At 45.3% G+C, this 18,291-nt stretch overlaps 1 protein-coding gene across 3 annotated transcripts in view; it reads right to left on the bottom strand.

The window, feature by feature from the left end:
• Nucleotides 1-2,626: 2,626 nt before the first annotated feature.
• The window catches only part of LOC144725117 (DNA-binding protein SATB2-like), a 63,781-nt gene continuing 48,116 nt past the window's right edge, over nt 2,627-18,291 (bottom strand). For 2 of the 3 annotated variants that reach the window (XM_078604592.1, XM_078604600.1), the window contains exons 10-12: nt 14,758-15,030; nt 5,839-5,877; nt 2,627-4,855 (exon numbers count right to left, since the gene is read on the bottom strand). In XM_078604592.1, the coding sequence (XP_078460718.1) occupies nt 4,199-4,855; nt 5,839-5,877; nt 14,758-15,030 (969 nt within the window). In that variant the 3' untranslated portion in view covers nt 2,627-4,198. The remainder of the gene's footprint in view (nt 4,856-5,838; nt 5,878-14,757; nt 15,031-18,291) is intronic. The other variant, XM_078604606.1, reaches the window with a different exon arrangement.

The raw sequence follows: 18,291 nt of genomic DNA, 5'->3' as shown, positions 1-18,291 counted from the left end.
GAGTAAAACATGAAGATGGGGGTCTTCAAAAATTTGCCTGCAAAAAACAGCCAAGCAAATCATTAACATTCCCGAAATGTTTTGGCTGTCTTTCACATACACAATACACGCAACTGCTGTTCAACATTATTGACAACATTGTCAAGTCATCTGTGGTACAACCTGAGAGTTATGAGAAACTCCAAGGGTGGAGAAGGTTCTGTGATGGAGTCAACAGAGGTGCCTGTGTATTTTCAAACTGGAGTGATTCATACTTGCACCTACCAACCACCCAATGTAATCCAAATTGGGGAACACACAAGTCACTTTGGCGGTTGGCACATTTTCCATTAAGTGAATTAAAGTCGATCGATGTTCTTTGGTTCTTTCGGTAAAGTCACGTAGATAAAAAAAAGAATAAAGGGAATAAAAATAATAAAAATACAAGAAAAATAAAACACTCATGTACACTGTAGGCGACAGGCTACAGTCTACATTTTTTTTTATTTACTTTATTTTTTTATCATTATTTTTCTATCTACGTGTCTTTACCGAAAGAACCAAAGAATATGAATTCCTGCAGTCACGAAAGTTTTAAGTCAAAATTTAAAGTTGTCCGAGTTTTAAACTCAACACGATATTGAACTTTGAGATCCCTATGACTACTTTATCAAGAGTTGACCATTAAGCTTCTGTCACAACCCAAAGAACAAGGGACCCTTTTAGAAGGGTAAGCAACGCCAATGATGCATCGACATGGGCACAAATTCTCTCATAGGTAAACGCGATCCTCATGTTACCTTGGTTAAACTACCTGCAAGTACCATGACCGAGTCAGCATTTATTAATGCCCATAAAACAACAACAACAAAAACAGATGCCCCGCACATAGACAAACAAAAATAATAGGGGTGAGCGTTTGTTTTAGGGAACATCTGTTGACACATTGCAGTCAGTGTTCATTTTAGCTGGAGCTAACCTAAAGGAGGGCAACATCGGCTACGAATAGCGGTTTCCTCGGACAAGTCATTGCTGTGGAGACCATGGATTGGGATGCAGTGCATTGTGCCAAACCAGCGTGGAAATATTTCACAGCACACGTGAATCGGTGCATGTGTGTGTGTGTATTCTTCTGTGCAGCGCTTAATTTCAGCCGAAACGCCGTCCCGACAATTATTTTGACATCCAGCCTCATTCATCATACCTTAATATGCATCATATTTTTTTAAAAACCTGTTCCTAAGATTATAGGAAGATGGTGTATAATAATGAGGATTATTATGGATAGGCATACCTCGTAGTCTAGTGGTAGTGCCTTACACCAATAATCCCCACTCCAAGCCAGCCTAGCAGCATTCCGTAAAATATAGAGAGAAATTAAGCCTTGCCACCATGTATATATTAAATATACACGATTGCCTTCATATAACTATATACAGCACATAATACAAATATAACAAAAGTGTTTGATAAATAATTTATTTCACTACACAGTTTGTGTGATCAAAATAATGAATTAATATATAAGAATTAGCTTGGTACAGAGTTTATTTTGTTTATTTGCATCGCTATTTTTTTTACGAAAAAAAACATTTTAGCAAACAAAGGAAACAGCTGGAATAAGACCTATATGATTCAATCATGGGCTTTAATCATGTTGGCACGTGTCATCTGGGAATTAATTAGAGGAATCATCATGAAGCTTTACGTCTTGTTGCCAAACAGAAAATCTCGCACCAAACTATCTCAAGCTGATGACATTTCTATCATACAAAAAGAAAACCCCGCTCATTACTGGAACGTACAATTACGGAATATTGTTTTTTTTTTCTTTCTTTCTGGAATTATTGCCTGAATACATGCAAGCTTTCGTTGTGATTATTGTACCAAACATATTTTGGTGCTAAAAAAATTGCACGACGACAAAAAATTATAATAATAATAACTAGTTATTGGGAGCCATCTCTGTCCTCCCTAGGCATGATTCATCATCATTTTTGGGCATGTGGGCCAGCAAGAAAAAAAGACAAACACTTCGGGCAGGCTGCAAACACGCACATTTATCAGTGTCCATTTGAAAATGTAAAGGCAAATTACCCAGTCAAGTTTTATTCACCTATAAATATCCTCAAAGTGTTCCCGTTAAGAGCTTCTAATCGCGCAAAATTACACGAGCTTTAATAGTTATTTAATGGTGTGCATCTCCACCGATCGTCACCTTGTTACATGTACAAAGGAGGTCCTCAACACGCCGCCTTCTGAAGCCACACACCGCAGTAAGGCAGGTTACGTTGAAGCGCTCCGTTCGACGCAATAACGCATTAGCACAGTCAACCTTCCCTATTCTCTCCGAACACACAATGAACAGCAGCCCTACGTAAATCAACGCATTCGCTTCGTAAAATAATCACGATGCCGCTGATACAGGACGCGTACGCGTGAATTGTGTGCAAGGGTTACTCCACGTGAAAAAAAATCTCGGACGTGAGCCAGCCTAAGTAAGACAAATTAAACAAAATTACACACCTTCGTACCGTATACAATGGAGCAGCTGATTGCTGCCCTTTAAACTGGAACTCAAGGAAGTCAACTGTTCACGAGTGCCATTAAGGTGCGCGTTCTGACCATGCGAGCGTTCCTTCCCCCGCCCCCGTGCCCCCCCCCCCCCTTCCTTTCGGTCCATTGGTAAACATCTGCGGTGCTCGAGCACTTAACGATGGTGGCTGGAGTGACGGATGCCCAGCGATTAGGCCGGCAAGCCGAATCAGTCTTTATTAAGTGCCGTTTAGACGCGCGGCTGTTAATCACCACCTCGAGAGCGCTTGCTGGGCCCAGCCGTAGGTTTGCCACTATCAGGGAATCAATCCATCACATCAGCACTAATTATTTGTCCTCATCAACCAACTGTTTTCCGCTGGCTTCACCCACCGTTTTACAAACAAATATCATTTGAATTTCAAGATGTGCATCCAGGGGTACCCCTAACACCTACGCACTGTAATACTGCACAGTAAGTAATGCACCTGAATTTTATGGTAAAAAAAAAAATATGTTCAGTTAATTAGATACATCAATAACACCCAGCACCAAATGCCAACGAACACAATTTGACATTATGTTTAAGGTGCTTTTTCGCCTCGGATTCATTCCTTATGATTATTCATTATCCCCGTTCAAAACTTCTGTTGTAAAATCTGTTTCTAATTCTGCAGGGACGAGATACATCTCTTGTCAGTCGGCGTGTGCGCCAGAACACGTGGATCTTTCTCTTGAGCACTTTTAATCTCTCGGGACTTCAGTTTAACGCAGCGAGCCAATTCAGATCACTCTGATAATTGTTTTTGCCAAGTACAAATAGTCCCTCCTTTTTTAACGCTCAGTGACCCCTGTCCGGATTATTGTCTCTGTCTTCTGACTCTCAATGTGCTCTCTGCTCACACGCATTGGTTGTCACCTGCAACGTCAGCTTCACAACGATGATGCGTTTATTAAAGGAAATGATGCTACTCCCGTGTCATTGTTGTCTTGTTAGTTTAAACCTCGTCTACACAGACGGGAGGGGATCTGTGTGGCTGGCTGTTAATGACATCTGCATTTTAGAGATTGCAGTCGATATTGAATTGCTAATCATGTGAGCATGGCTCTTTTGGAATTTTAATAGAAAATACAGTAAAGCAAATAAAAAAAAGCCCGTTTGATTTTGTTACATCTTTTACCATCGTATATATACTGTTAAGCTGCAATTGTACCAGCTTTAATGAAAGTTTAGCTTCAACTGGAATTATTGTTAAAGGATTTTTAAACTCACTGTTGCCAGTTGTGATTTTTTAAATTCAAAATAGCCATTTTATTAACTTAAATTGGCGGCACTGCTATTTTAATAATGAAACAGATTTACTATGAATGACTGCAAAATCTAATATTAAATATATATCAACTACCCAACACAGACAACATCAATTTCAACATTATATTACTTTTAAATCAATTCATCTCTCCCTTACCTCCCGTCCTTCATGTTTCAAGCTGCCTTCTAAAGTGAACAATTATACAAGTTCATTCACAATTGCTGTTCGTAAAATGTAAATGAGCTGAAGATGCATCTTCATGTCGGGAATGCAGACTTATCAGCAGAGTATTTTGTTCACTCTAACTTGAACGAGTCTACCATCATGTAAAAACATAAATTCCTAGTGTTGCCTTAAAAGCCACCGCGCGACTACTCCGAGTTGCTCTGCTCTACTTCTCTGTGCGCCTCCACTTCGGGGCTTGCGGCACGGTGATCTTCTACCTCGTCCTCCTCATCCTCATCATCCTCATTGTCATCATTGTTGTGCGTGTCCACCTCATGGTACGCGTCACTTCCTTCGTCGCTATCTTCCATGGAGTCGTCCATCATCATCTCGCCGGTGGCATTTGGGCTCATCCCACCGTCGGACTCATCCCTGCATCCGCTGGCGCCACTCGCCTCGCCGCAGTGCTGCTCCTGCTGCTGCCGGCCTGCCTCGTGTGCCGCCTGTCCCTCCTGCAACGCTTCCCGCATCGTTCGCTGATGGTGCTTCGCCTGGTAGCGTTGATTCTGGAAAAATTTCAGGATGGTGTGCCGCGGAAGGTCCAGCTGCGCCGACAGCGTTTGCACTGCCTCCTGGTCCGGGTAGAGCCCCACGTCCTGAATGAAGCTCTGCAGGATGCCCAGGGCCTCCACGGAGATGCGTGTGCGGACGCGCGCCTTGGGGATGGACGGCGGGCCCGCGCCTCCTCCGCTGCTCGCGTCCTCGTCACGAGCCGGAGGCAGCGGGGGAGGAGAGGCCGCTGGTCTGGTCGCGACGGCCAGACGATCGCCCTGGATCAGCACCAGCGGCTGGCTTGTGGGAGGCTGAGGACACGGGAAAGCGCACGACACCACTGAAACCACAGCCCGGACGCTGACATTACCATACTACCAATTACACAGTTATTCTGCTGGAGCTGCTGTTTTGCAGCTTTCGCAGTGGTTCGGTTTAGGCTACTAATGAGTGTGTCACTAACTAGGCATCATATGTATTTTTTTTTATTCGTGTTGCATTCCATGCCAAATCCGTATTTTCCAGAAATGTAATTATCACCATCATATTTGATGTGAAAATATTTTTTACTTGCAAAAAGTATAAAGTGAGTACTGTCTGAACTCTGTGTGTGAATCCCATACACTCATGGTGGGCGACCACTGTTGCCTTCTACATCCAACTGTGCTCTGCCAGTCGGTGCCCGTATTACCCACCCCAGAACGATGATGGGCACAGTTGGTGCAACTTGAACGCATGGCCTCTCTCAGTTGCACTATATCTCAGTTATTTTAACAGGCGAGCCGAAACCAACGAACAACAGTACACTCGTTATATCATGGGAATTTCATGCAAAGTGTTACACATTCCAAAAAGATGTGTTTGATGATGTTTACGGTTAAGCTCTATCAGTGGAATTTCAAATCAGCTGATATGGTGGTTGCCTCTCTCAGAAAATAAGGAAAGCTAAGATGTTTAAAGGCAGGTGACCACAGTTGGTTAGCTCACTCTTGTCTCTGCATTCATTTAAAAAACGCTTATTTGTTAGCAATTGGAGCATATGGACACAGTAAAATAAAACTAAAATATCCCTTTCACGCTCAGCTGCAAAACAAACAGGATTGCATATGCATGCCGCAAAAAAAAACACTCTACCGAGTGCAGAGAAAATCTAAATGGATGTAATCGAGTCTTGCGCAGTCTGTCTACGATCAGCTTTCGAGAATGTTTTAACGTGACCATGAGCATATGATTTAAGTTTTTAAGTATGAGGGAAGACGTGAATTTAGGAGTTGATATATGGTAGCATACAGACCTTCCAACCACCAGAGATGCAAAATCGTGAGACCTCCCTCTACGCAAGGTCAGAAACAGGGGGATGTCAGGAACGCTTCGAGCACAACACACGTTTATATAAATAATTATTATTATTGTACATATCCCACCCTTGTCAACGCACAGCTGATGGAGGCCTCCCCCGTCGCCGTTCATTGGTTTTTGCCAGCCTGTTGGCCGTGGGGGCTTGTTTGACCACACTTGACCAGGCCGGTCGGCGTAGGTTAGTGAAATGGAGCATGGCGGGCCTGGGTCTGATAACGCCACTGACGATGACCGTGGCCGGGAATCGAACTCGGTTCGCCGGGTTACTACCACGAGCTATGTCAGCCCTGCGCGTTTGTATATGTACATATATGTATAAGTATTGCACGTTATTGAGGCACGGTCTACAAATTTGATGTGTTTGTTTCCTAAACACTTGCGAAGGGGAAAATGAAGTGTAATCCAAATGTAGGGGAATTATTTCACGCATTTTTTTTTATTAATTCAAAGTCTTTAAATACTTTTTCTAATTGCAAAACGGGAGATGAATTTGGTTTTAAATTGTATGCTTAGACAAAATAAAATACCTCCAGATTAAGATATAAATTTGTAAAACCTCTTGTAAAACTACAGTAGTTGGAAGGTCATGCTGTTTGTAAACACGTGTGCTCATTTTGTGGAAAACAAATGGAGATTGAAAAAGAAAATTGGGAAAGTTTAAGGTGTTAATGTCCGTGTTTTTCCATTTATAGCGTTTATCGAAAAACACCTTTTTTGCATTGTTAGTTTTAAGATAAATTCATAAAAAATATTAAAATACCATGATGTATACGAAAACCAGATTGTTAAATGCTTTTTATCTGATCTTTATCTCTCATTTCTGTTACCATGAGTGTCAAAGAAAAACCCCACAACGTTGTGGACTAGCTTTATGTTCTCAATTAGAAACACCTACACCAAGTCATTGTCAGCATCGTCAGCCGTTATCTATATACTCCCCATCTCGTCACCATTTATTGAACATGATCTTGCGATTTCCACAATGCGTCTGCTTTCCTCCTGCACACGAGCCGATCTGAGCACCACATCTCATCACCTCGGGTGCGTTCTCTCCTTCGGCTGCCACTTTATTACCAGCCATCATTGCTCCCAGTAAGGTGTCCTGTCCAAGTCAATAACACTGGTCAACACACTTTTTCTGGCATCGGCTATTCCAACGGTTTTAAGGTAATTTTGGGGTGCTGATTCCAAATCTGGCATCAGTATTTGTCTATCACATCAGGTTTTTGAGATATCAAATATTGCATTTTCAATAAAAACTGCATAAGAAAAATATTAAATAAATGTGGATATCTACATAAAATGATATTATAAACACACTATCCTAAAAATACAGCACCATATTTTAACACTAAAGCAGCCACTGACTCGCAACAACTTGCAATCATAAGTGACAGAGTTAATTTCGGGTAAAATCAATGAAAATGGGGTATGCCGATAGCATAAAAATGAGATGTGATAAAGCAAATCTGATATCAGATTTGGAATCGGCACCCTGAAATTAGTCTAAAACAGCTGCAAAAATCCAGGCCAGAAAAAAACGTTTATTTTTTGTTGACCAGTGTTATTAATATGGTGTCTCTAGTTTGCTCCCCCCCCCACCCCACCAGATCTGTGGTTCATCTCCCAATGTAATTCCAAGCAAGAACGTCTCTGTGCTTTCTGTTGCTTGCTTTAAAGCTTTGTTCCAGATCATTTTGTCGGTGTCCATGTTGTTTTGTTGTGCACGTTATGGCGGGTAATATGCACCGATTGAAAACTTTCCTCTCTAGGCTCATTGGTACGTCTGCTTTCCATTGATCAAATTACATTTCCCACAAGCAATCCGTTGTTCGAACCATTTTGATCCCGAGAGATGTATGAGCATACACTCTTGTGTTTCCAAGTGGTGTCCATAAGTTGTAGGAGTTATTTGAATAAATGTGTTACTTAGTATTCTGGAAATTTTGGGAGGGACACAACTGGCATACTGAATGTGCACCTTAATTTTTTTAAGTGACATTGCATGAAATATATTAACAAATATAATGGTTAAGTAAAAATTAATATGGCTTTTCCAAGCTTTATAATTTATCTATACTGTCGATGACAAGCACTGCACACAGTTGTGCATCCCGAAAAAACTATTTTCATATATAATGTGCAGAATAATGTAAAGAATATTTCCACTTATCATTACTACAAATAAAATAATGACAAACTAGCACGAGAATGTTTTGTCTACCGAATAATTTTCTAAACACATCTGTTTTTAACAGAGGTGGGACAAAGTCATTGTTATGCAAGTCCAAGTCGAGTCGCAAGTCATCAAATTCATGACTCGAGTCTGACTCGAGTCCAAGTCACATGACTCGAGTCCACATCTCATAGGTGGGACAAAGTCATTGTTATGCAAGTCCAAGTCGAGTCGCAAGTCATCAAATTCATGACTCGAGTCTGACTCGAGTCCAAGTCACATGACTCGAGTCCACATCTCAGAGGTGGGACAAAGTCATTGTTATGCAAGTCCAAGTCGAGTCGCAAGTCATCAAATTCATGACTCGAGTCTGACTCGAGTCCAAGTCACATGACTCGAGTCCACACCTCTGGTTTTTAATCCATGGTTGCCGAGCACAGACCCAAAAGCCCACAGCACCAAGTAGGGCCCGCACCAAACAGCACTTTTAAAAGTCGTAAGAGATAAGAGTTTTAAAGAGTTTCTTGATTTGAGCAAGGTTCTATGAACGAGGAGAAAATAGGCAAAGTGAGCTACAGCAGAACGGTGGTTGTGATCAACGTGCAAACAAAACTCGGCCTCTTGCATTCGGATTCAGGGTGTCTTGAATAGTATCTGGATGCAGATCCTAAGGTCAGAGGTGACGGTGTTGAGCACTGACCAGTGAGGCAATGAAGCTGAAACCGGTTGGCTACCTGGGCGTGCTTGCCTATGTGCAGTGGCTTATTGGCGTGATCCGGGAGAGGAAAAGCTGATGCTGATGATGGCAGCAGCTTGGCAGTCTAACATTATCACGGCAATAACAAATGATTTGTTGATGACTGCAGATGGTCCCTGAGCTTGCAAGGGGCTAGGGGAAAGAATTGCACGGTTTCATTATGACGATGATGCCAGTGATTGATAAAGGAGATGATTTACTGCTTAAAAGTTAAAACGTGCAAATCAACAGCATGCGGAGATAGGGATGACTCAATGTTCGCACTGGGAATGGTAAAGGTTAGATTTCCAAGTGGTGAGAATTTGGTTGGACTGTATCACGAGATTCAAATCACTGCTGGCTTACAGTATATTTTGATGGGAATTATATGAAAATACAAATGATGTGAGTAAGTGATAAATTAGCCTCACGAATAAAATGAAATGCAATTAGAAATGCATGTTAGGTCGATGCATACACCAATACAAAAAAAATATATATGGAGTTGGTGGTGCGATTTGTATGTTATATCTTAAATGACTGCAGCATTACATTAATGTTGTCTAAATCACATACACAATGACAATAAAACTATCATTATTTCTTGAGGACAAATGAATGCACTCTGCTACAGCTGACAAAACCCCGATGGGGTGAAAGCACAAGCTCGAGGAATAAACACACCGGCTCTGGGTGAGGCTCCCAAGGGGAGGGGGAGAGGGGGATGCTTAAGCAAATGACAGAGAGCAATAACGAAGTCACACACAAGGACAGAAGAATGAAGTTGGAGACAATAATAATGACGTCGCAAGGCTCGAGGAATGAAGGTAGAGATTAATAATTAAGTCGTCGTGATAGTACAAATGGCATCATGAAGAATGCGAATCAGGTCATCGAATAAGAATGAAGTCTGAAGGGAGATTATGAATGAATTCTAGATTTGAAGCTTTCGTGACTGCAAGGATTCATACTCTTAGGTTTTTTCGGTAAAGTCACGTAGGTAAAAATAAATAAAATAAAAATAATAAAAATAATAGAAATAATAGAAATAAAATAATAAATCACGACGTTTCGGAGGCAACACAAGTCTCCGTCATCAGGTGGGACCGTCACAGCTAAATTTACTGTATCAAGTGAGGAACAATCCAAGAGACAAGCTCTTAAATACAAGTTAAGGGGGATTTGTATTTAAGAGCTTGTCTCTTGGATTTTTCCTCACTTGATACAGTAAATTTAGCTGTGACGGTCCCACCTGATGACAGAGACTTGTGTTGCCTCCGAAACGTCGTGATTTATTATTTTATTTTTAATTATTTTATTTTTTACCTACGTGACTTTACCGAAAAAACCTAAGAGTGTTATGAATGAAGTCTGAGAGAATAAGAATGAAGTCACACGCACAGACACACACACACACACAGACACACACACAGACACACACACAGACACACACACACACACAGACACACACAGACACACACAACAACCGCCATTCGCCACTAAGTGGCGGTGACGTCACCACGACGCTTGTGCCAGGCCATGTGCACCCTGAGGCCACGTGAAGTGTCGAACGCCCGCTGGCAGGAGGTCACGGGGCAGACCCAGGTGCCACGGGTCGACTGACCGAGATGACCGAGACGAGTGGCTGATGCACCACCTGTGCCCCCTACTGTGCCAACTTGCTGTGCTTTAGCCACCCAGCGCTCCGCTCGTTGTTGTGAGCGTCGCTCCTCCGCCCTCCGTTGTTGTTGGAGGGCGACTGCCTCCAACTGCCCAGTAGCGTCCTTCACGAGCCTCCTCCACTGAGGCCGATCTTGACACCGCTGGTACCAGTCATCGGCAAGTCCACTCAGCTCCACGTCCTCCTGTACCACATCACTCCATCTCTTCTCTAGCCCGTGCCGCGCCCGTTTAGCCCCCTCGATCCGGCCGAACAAAAGCTGCTTAGGCATGCGGTGGCTGGGCATGCGGGCTACATGACCCAGCCAACGCAGCCTTGCCTGCCGGAGGAGCTCACTGATAGGACTTTGCCCAGATCTTTCAAGGACTTGTGAGCTCCTCACACAATCCAGCCTGGTTAAACCCAGGATGGATCGTAGGCAGGCCAGCCTAAATGTTTCCAACCGGCGAAGATGCTCCACTAGGGGGGTCCACGTTTCGCAAGCGTAGAGAAGGGAGGGAATGACCGTGGCCGAGAAGACCTGAAGCTTCGTGCGGAGCGACAGACCAGGTAGCTTCCACACAGCGTTACGCAACCGATGAAAAGATATTGCCGCTCGACTGATTCGGAGTGAGACCTCTGCTGATAAACTGGAGCCGGTCATAAGCACACTGCCCAGGTATGGGAAACTCTCCACTCTCTCCACAACTGCCCCATCACCGATTGGGAGTTGTGGGGGTGGAGTGCCAGATGGTACAAAATACCCAGGCAGGTGCTTAGTTTTGGTGGGGCTGATGGTAAGGCCCCACCTCTTAGTGGCACGCTCCAGTCTCAGCAGCAGCGTCTCCAACTCCTCTTCTGAATGAGCAGCTATTACCAAATCATCGGCATACATAACGTGGTTGACCAATAGGGAGCCATCCCTTGATCGCACCCGGGCGTCGATCAGCCTCCCATTATATCTGTACCAAATGGTAATTCCCCCGGTACAGCTATTGAAGGCTTCACGAACTACGCAGTCGAAATAGATGTTAAATAATGTGGGAGCCAGAGGACATCCCTGTCGCACCCCAAGGTGTACAGGGAAAGGCTCCGACTCCCGGCCACGTAGTTTTACCCGGGCCCGCTCACCATCATGAAGGTCCTTAATGATCGTGAGCAGAGGGTCAGGGACTCCGAAAGCACGAAGAACAACCCAGAGCCCAGTCCGACTGATGGTATCATAGGCCTTGACCAGGTCAATAAAGCAGAGATGTAGGTCTTTTTGGAATTCCCTACACCTCTGCTGTAGCAGACGGACAGAAAATATGGCATCTGTGCAGGACCGCCCTTTCCTGAAACCGCATTGGGGCTCCGCAAGCCTCTCCTCAGCGTGCCTAGCAAGGCGATGTTGAATAATCCTTGCCAGGACCTTACCCGGCACACTGAGGAGTGAGATGCCCCTGTAGTTGTTACAGTCGGTACGGTCCCCCTTCTTAAAGAGGGGGACCACCAGGGCATCCTTCCAGTCCTGCGGAACCCGTCCAGTGGTCCAGACTGTTGTTATGATGTCATATAGGGCAGTCTGTGCACAAACGCCACCCTCCCTCAGCATTTCGCTTGGGAGATCATCTCTGCCCGGTGCCTTCCCTGGTCTCAGACTCCGGATCGCCCTCAGTACTTCCTCAACAGCTGGTACCTCAGCCAGCCACTCACAGGGGGTGACCTCTTCCAATATTTGAGGCACCGCAGCCTCAGCAGGGTTATCCCCACTTTGTGCCATGATGTTTTCCTGGCTGAGAGATTTTCCCTCCCCCAGGACCTCACAGAAATGCTCAGCAAATCTGCAAACCAGTTCCTGGGGGTCGGAGATTGGATCACCGTTTTTTCCTCTAATGATGGTAATAGGTGTGGCGCTGCAGGTTACTTTTTTGATGGAGTTAAATAGTGATTTGTGATCGCGGGCCACTGAGGCAGACTCCATCTCCTCAGCAACCCGCGACCACCACCCATCCTTACAGCGCCTTACGGCTCTCCGAACCTCCGAGCGAAGGCTGCGGTAAACCTCCTCATTCTCTGACGTGGGATGCTGTAGGCGATGAGAGTGGGCCTGTCGCTTTTTCTCAATTAACCTGAACACCTCCTCCGTCAGCCAGGGTTCCCGGGGAGGTCTGGACCGCGTACCCAAAGCAGCCATTGCAGCTGCATGAGTCACAGTCTTAAACCTCGCCCATTTACCCTCGACATCAGGTGGAGTGGGGGACGATGCCAACCCCAGCTGCAAGCGATGATGAAATTCTCGCTTGCAACTTTCATCAGCTAACTTAGACCAGGCCACTTTTGGTTGGAATGGGATCCTGGGTGTACACCCACCACCGGAGTGGAAGAATGGCAGGCGCATCTTACAGATGACTAGTCGATGGTCAGAGGGCAGATCCGCTCCACGGTAGGTCCTGGTGTCAAGGACATGGGCTCGCATCCGCTGGTCCGTCACTATGTAGTCCAGCAGATGTTCTTGCTTGGACCCGGCATGCATCCATGATGTTGTGTGGATGCGCCGATGCCGGAAGAGCGTGTTGGTAATTACAAGCCCATGGGCTGCACAAAAATCTAGCAGCCTCCTACCGTTATTATTGAGCTGATCTGGCCCATGCCTTCCAATCACTCCAGACCAGGTGCCAGCATCATGACCAACTCGGGCATTGAAGTCACCCAACAAGATGACTCTGTCCCGAGTGGCCACTTTAGCCAGCACCTGTGACAGGAGGTCATAGAAAGCGTCCGACTCATCGGCTTTGCCTGCATCCCTCCACGGATGTTCGTCTTCGGTGGGGGCATAAGTAACCACGACCACCACTCCTCGCCTCTGGTTGATGGGAAGGCGAGCCCAAAGTATCCTGGGGCTTACAGCTTCCCACACCTCACCGCCACGCTCCCACGCCCCCTTCATTCTTTTGTTCAGAAGAAGAGCCACACCCTGTTGTTTGGCAGTCTCCTGCCCCGAGTAGAGGACTGTCCACCCCTCATGGTGGCAGGAGCCAGAACCGGTCCACCGGACCTCCTGAATGCCACAGAGATCCAGGCGGTACCGGTCCAGCTCCCGACAGAGGAGTGGCAGCCTCTCCTCCGCAGTGAGCGTTCGAACATTCCACGTGGCCATCCGCAATGGTTTTTCGTTGTTTCTGGAGAAGCCCCGAGGGTTAAAATTCAATCTCCTGGCTCCGCCAAATGGGGTTTGGCCAGGAGACGTCATAAAAGCCTGACCCCCCGGGGCCTCCGGCACAAGCTTATTAATTACAGGTTTATGTTTAATTCGTAGTTTAGTGGTGGTTAATTGAAGGTGGAGGGGTTACCAGCCCCTCGCACCCGTCCAGAGCCCCCGTTTAGCCACTGTGGTGGTCACAGACGCCATGAGGGGAGAGGCCAATGGGCATTGGCCCTCCCCCCACAGCACTGCCCACGACAGTGTTGCCCGTCCGGCACCGCGAGGAGGTAGGAGGTTGTTTTGCCGGACAGACACACACACACACACAGACACACACACACAGACACACACAGACACACACACAGACACACACACAGACACACACACACAGACACACACACACAGAGACACATACACAGACACACACAGACACACACACACACAGACACACACACAGACACACACACAGACACACACACACAGACACACACACACAGACACACACACACAGACACACACAGACACACACACAGACACACACACACAGACACACACACAGATACACACACACAGACACACACACAGACACACACACAGATACACACACACAGATACACACACACAGACACACACACACAGACACACACAGACACACACAGACACACACACAGACACACACACACACAGACACACACAGACACACACAGACACACACACAGACACACAGACACACACACAGACACACACACACAGACACACACACACAGACACACACACACACAGACACACACACACAGACACACACACAGACAGACACACAGAGGGGGAAGGTGGAGTGTGGGTGGAGGTTTGGGCGGCGGGGGCGTTGGTGAGAGGGGGGGGGCAGGTGGGGGGGGGCAGGTGGGGGGGGATGCTGGGCTGGTGGAGTGGGGGCTGGGGGGGAGCTGGTGGGGGGGGGAGGCTGAGCTGGTAGGGGGCTGGTGGGGGGGAGGCTGGTGGGGGGGAGGCTGGTGGGGGGGAGGCTGGTGGGGGGGAGGCTGTTGGGGTGGGGGGTGGAGGCTGGCGGTGGTGGTGGGGGGGGGGCAACAGGTAAATCACCGGCAGCACGTCGGGGTGAGGCAGCAGGCAGGGCTGCGTGGCCATGGTGGCGTGCGCCAAGTGAGCGGCGTGTGACGCTGCTGCCGGCGGCGGCTGCTGCTGCTGCAGCAGCGTGGGCGGGTGGTGGTGCGCGCCGGCCTCCTCCTCGTAGATGGCATCTCGCTCGTTCTGGGGCAGGCTCAGGAAGCGGCGGATGGTGGCCAGGTTCTCCCACAGGGTGCGGTTCTCGGGCGAGGGCGTCTCCTTCCAGCGCAGCAGCTCGCACAGCCAGCCCTGGTGAGAGGGTGGGTGGTGGTGGGGGAGCGAAGACGCGAACAAGCGTTAAGAGGGCACCTCCGGGGAGACGAGGGTGGTTGCAAGGTGCAAGGTTGAGGTGCAACAACAAAAACAAGACAAAAATTACTGGGATGTATCATGGGAAGGAGATGAAGAATATCTTGCAATTTTGAGAGTAAATATCAATTGCCCTGAGTGGCGGATTGTTACGCAACTGACAAAAAACGTTCCCGCAGACAGATTTTTCAGGAGAGTGAACGATAACAGTTTCCTTTTATCCAGCGTAAGTGATGCAAATGGCACGGCAAAACGGTGAACAGCGTTTTCCCGCACCTCCGATTAGCACGGTTGGCTACGTACGGTGCAAAAGAAGTTCAACATGTACATACATACAGCGGCACGAAGCAAGAGGCCCCCAAAGCCACAAAATGACATCAAATTATAATTTGCGACAAGAATCACATTGGAATTAAAAAAAAGTTTAAATAAAACACGTCAGTGCTTACAAGCGAATTAAAATATTATTCAAGCTACCACAACAATAGGACAATTCTACGAGAACCAGGACAGGTGGTAACCCCCACTGTACGCCTCACATTCACTGCGGCGACGCAGTGTCCTGTAATTCCCATTCCTACAGCCGGGCGACATAACATCGACTGCTGCCAAATTGACACGCAGTGCATGGGTGAAGCCAAAGGCTGTCTGTGTGGATTTGCAATCGGTAAACAGATCACAAACAGAAGAAGAGTTCCTTTACAAAACCTGTTTGTGGTAAATACTGTATGCCGTGTTGTAAAAATGCACTTCAGCCAGTGCGAAAGGTAACATTTGAATGGTTTACAAATTCACCAATCTATAACCAAAAACTCACCAAAATAGCACCAAACTAACCTCAAATCCTTACCCTATAAATTATCGATAAATACATGTGGGGTACTTGAACGATCATCTTCCATGGTTGACCTCACAATGCAAATTAACCAGACATGGTGCACTGAATATTAACTGAACATTAACTGGTCCATAAATAATATCTTGCTTGGTCTCTGCATAATATCTCTATACTGTACAGTATAATTAGCGTTACTAATGGGAAGTTTGTTTTTATAATAACAGTAATTTTGTTCAAAGAGGTGAATATGATCGAGTATTATAATGTTTTGTAATATATAACTCTTGAACATAGTTGCTGAACATGCACCTGCAAATGGCGCATACTTATGGCTTGCAATATGGTGCCACGAATACAATACACGGGCCTTAATCAGATTATTATTTATCTCTTGACAAATATGCGTCAGACCACTTCACCACCTCCCACTGAGATGCTTGATTGAGTGTCTTCCCAACCGGTCAGATGACATATCGGGTTCCGCGGTACAAATACGCGCACCTCAAATTACCGCATTGTAAAGCCATGAAGACACAAATAGAATCAAAAATTGTCACTGCTGATGACGACGATTCATTTGATTATTTTAACACGCAGTGCAATAAATGTATTAAAATATGCAGGTGCAGCAAAACAGGTTTTGCTAAGTACAAAAACATTACTTAGGCGTTTTTGTTACATTTGTGTTTATTCGGAAACTAACACAATGCAGAGGCAGTGTTGACGAGTCATACAAGTGAGCTTGAACACGACATCTGTTCAAAGAGACAATGACCAATGGACAAGGTGAGTAACCTGAGATCAGCTCATGCATGAGAGATGGATTTTTGGATCACAGGTCCATGAGGAATGGCTATAGTAACAGGGAGGGCTTCATCCAGCTGTGGATAAATGGAAGATGATACGATGATTGATTTTATTGAGCGAAGGCTTTTTTACATGCGACTTTCACACAGTCAGAGCGTACCAGATACACAAGATGTGATCATGGTAACGACGATGTTGATGATATTTGTAGAGGTAAGCCACCAGCGTTGGTGCTGTAGCCCATATCACAAACTTACAGGGGAAAAAACACCGACTAAATATGAATAAATGTTGACACAGATAAGTCTTACAAAAAAATACCTATATATTGGACTATGCCTGGTTAAATACAGGATAAAGAACCCTAATGAAATCCTGTCATACAGTTCACTTGATTATAAAGGGCTGTGATGTGCTTATGCTACAACCCTGTTGACAGCCATAATCTTTATAACGAGGTGACCTGTAGTCCCTCGTAACTTAAGTGTTTTTTTTTATTAGAAGATCTGAGTAAGTATAAAACAAGTACTATAAATCGAGCTAGCTGCACTATAATCTGTCATAAATTCAAGTAAAAAATCTGCACATCTGTGCCCATTTTGTAATCTTGAAGGATAGTTTTTTGTGTTGTAAGAGGTAGTTGAAATATCTAAAGTGTACTCGCCTATTCCAGGTGCCTAAAATGTGGTTTGTAGGACTATATTAATCTTGCAAAGCACTATGAACCCGCTGACCTGAGTTTGATTCCTGGCCAGAGCGAGCATAAGTATCAAGTGAAATCTGAACCGGTTTGCCCCTCTCTATCCTCTTCACCAATTTAAAGTCTCCATTCAGTGGTTGATCAACAAAGAGCTGTCAAAGGTAATTTGTTACGAGACTTTATTTAAAATTACGTAACAATAAATAATGGCAGATTGTTCTTATGATGAACGCTACAGGTCCTGGAGTGACAACTCCACGTGTCCTATAAATTATTGATGATATGATGCATCGATTGGTCGATACCGGCTTGAGCTCATAATACGTGCGTCATATCACGAGCACAGGAATCGGGGTTTTTCGATTTGCACAGTGTATGTTGTATGTAATTAGTTCACTTTGCCCCTACTATCACTAGAGGCCGCTATATTCACCACTTTATAGAAGAGTATAATTGTCGAATGGAATCGTTACCCTGAATACATACTATTCATTGAAACAATCATGGGTGGACGAATCGCTACATGCTTACGAGAAATATAATTTTAATACCTCTGCATCTGAGGTTCACCAACTGAGCCACTGGTGTCAGCCCCAAAATAATATGAGCAAAGACTGTTATCAAAAAATAATACTGGTCCTCTGGGGAGGACATTCAATCTAATAACTCTAAGACATAAAAGGGTTTTTGATGATATTCATATCAGTAGGCCATTGTCTGCCAGTGTTGTAGCCAAATTTATATGGCAAAATTACTATAATTAGTAATTACTATAAACATCCCAGTACAAAGGGCATGAGACCTCTCTTGAAATGAGCTTTATGGAGATGCATGGAACAATCTTCACATTCAAAAC

Source organism: Lampetra planeri, chromosome 2 (assembly GCF_965212315.1).
Source record: "Lampetra planeri chromosome 2, kcLamPlan1.2.h2, whole genome shotgun sequence".
NCBI lineage: Eukaryota > Metazoa > Chordata > Hyperoartia > Petromyzontiformes > Petromyzontidae > Lampetra > Lampetra planeri.
This window is presented reverse-complemented; position numbering and strand designations above follow the sequence as displayed.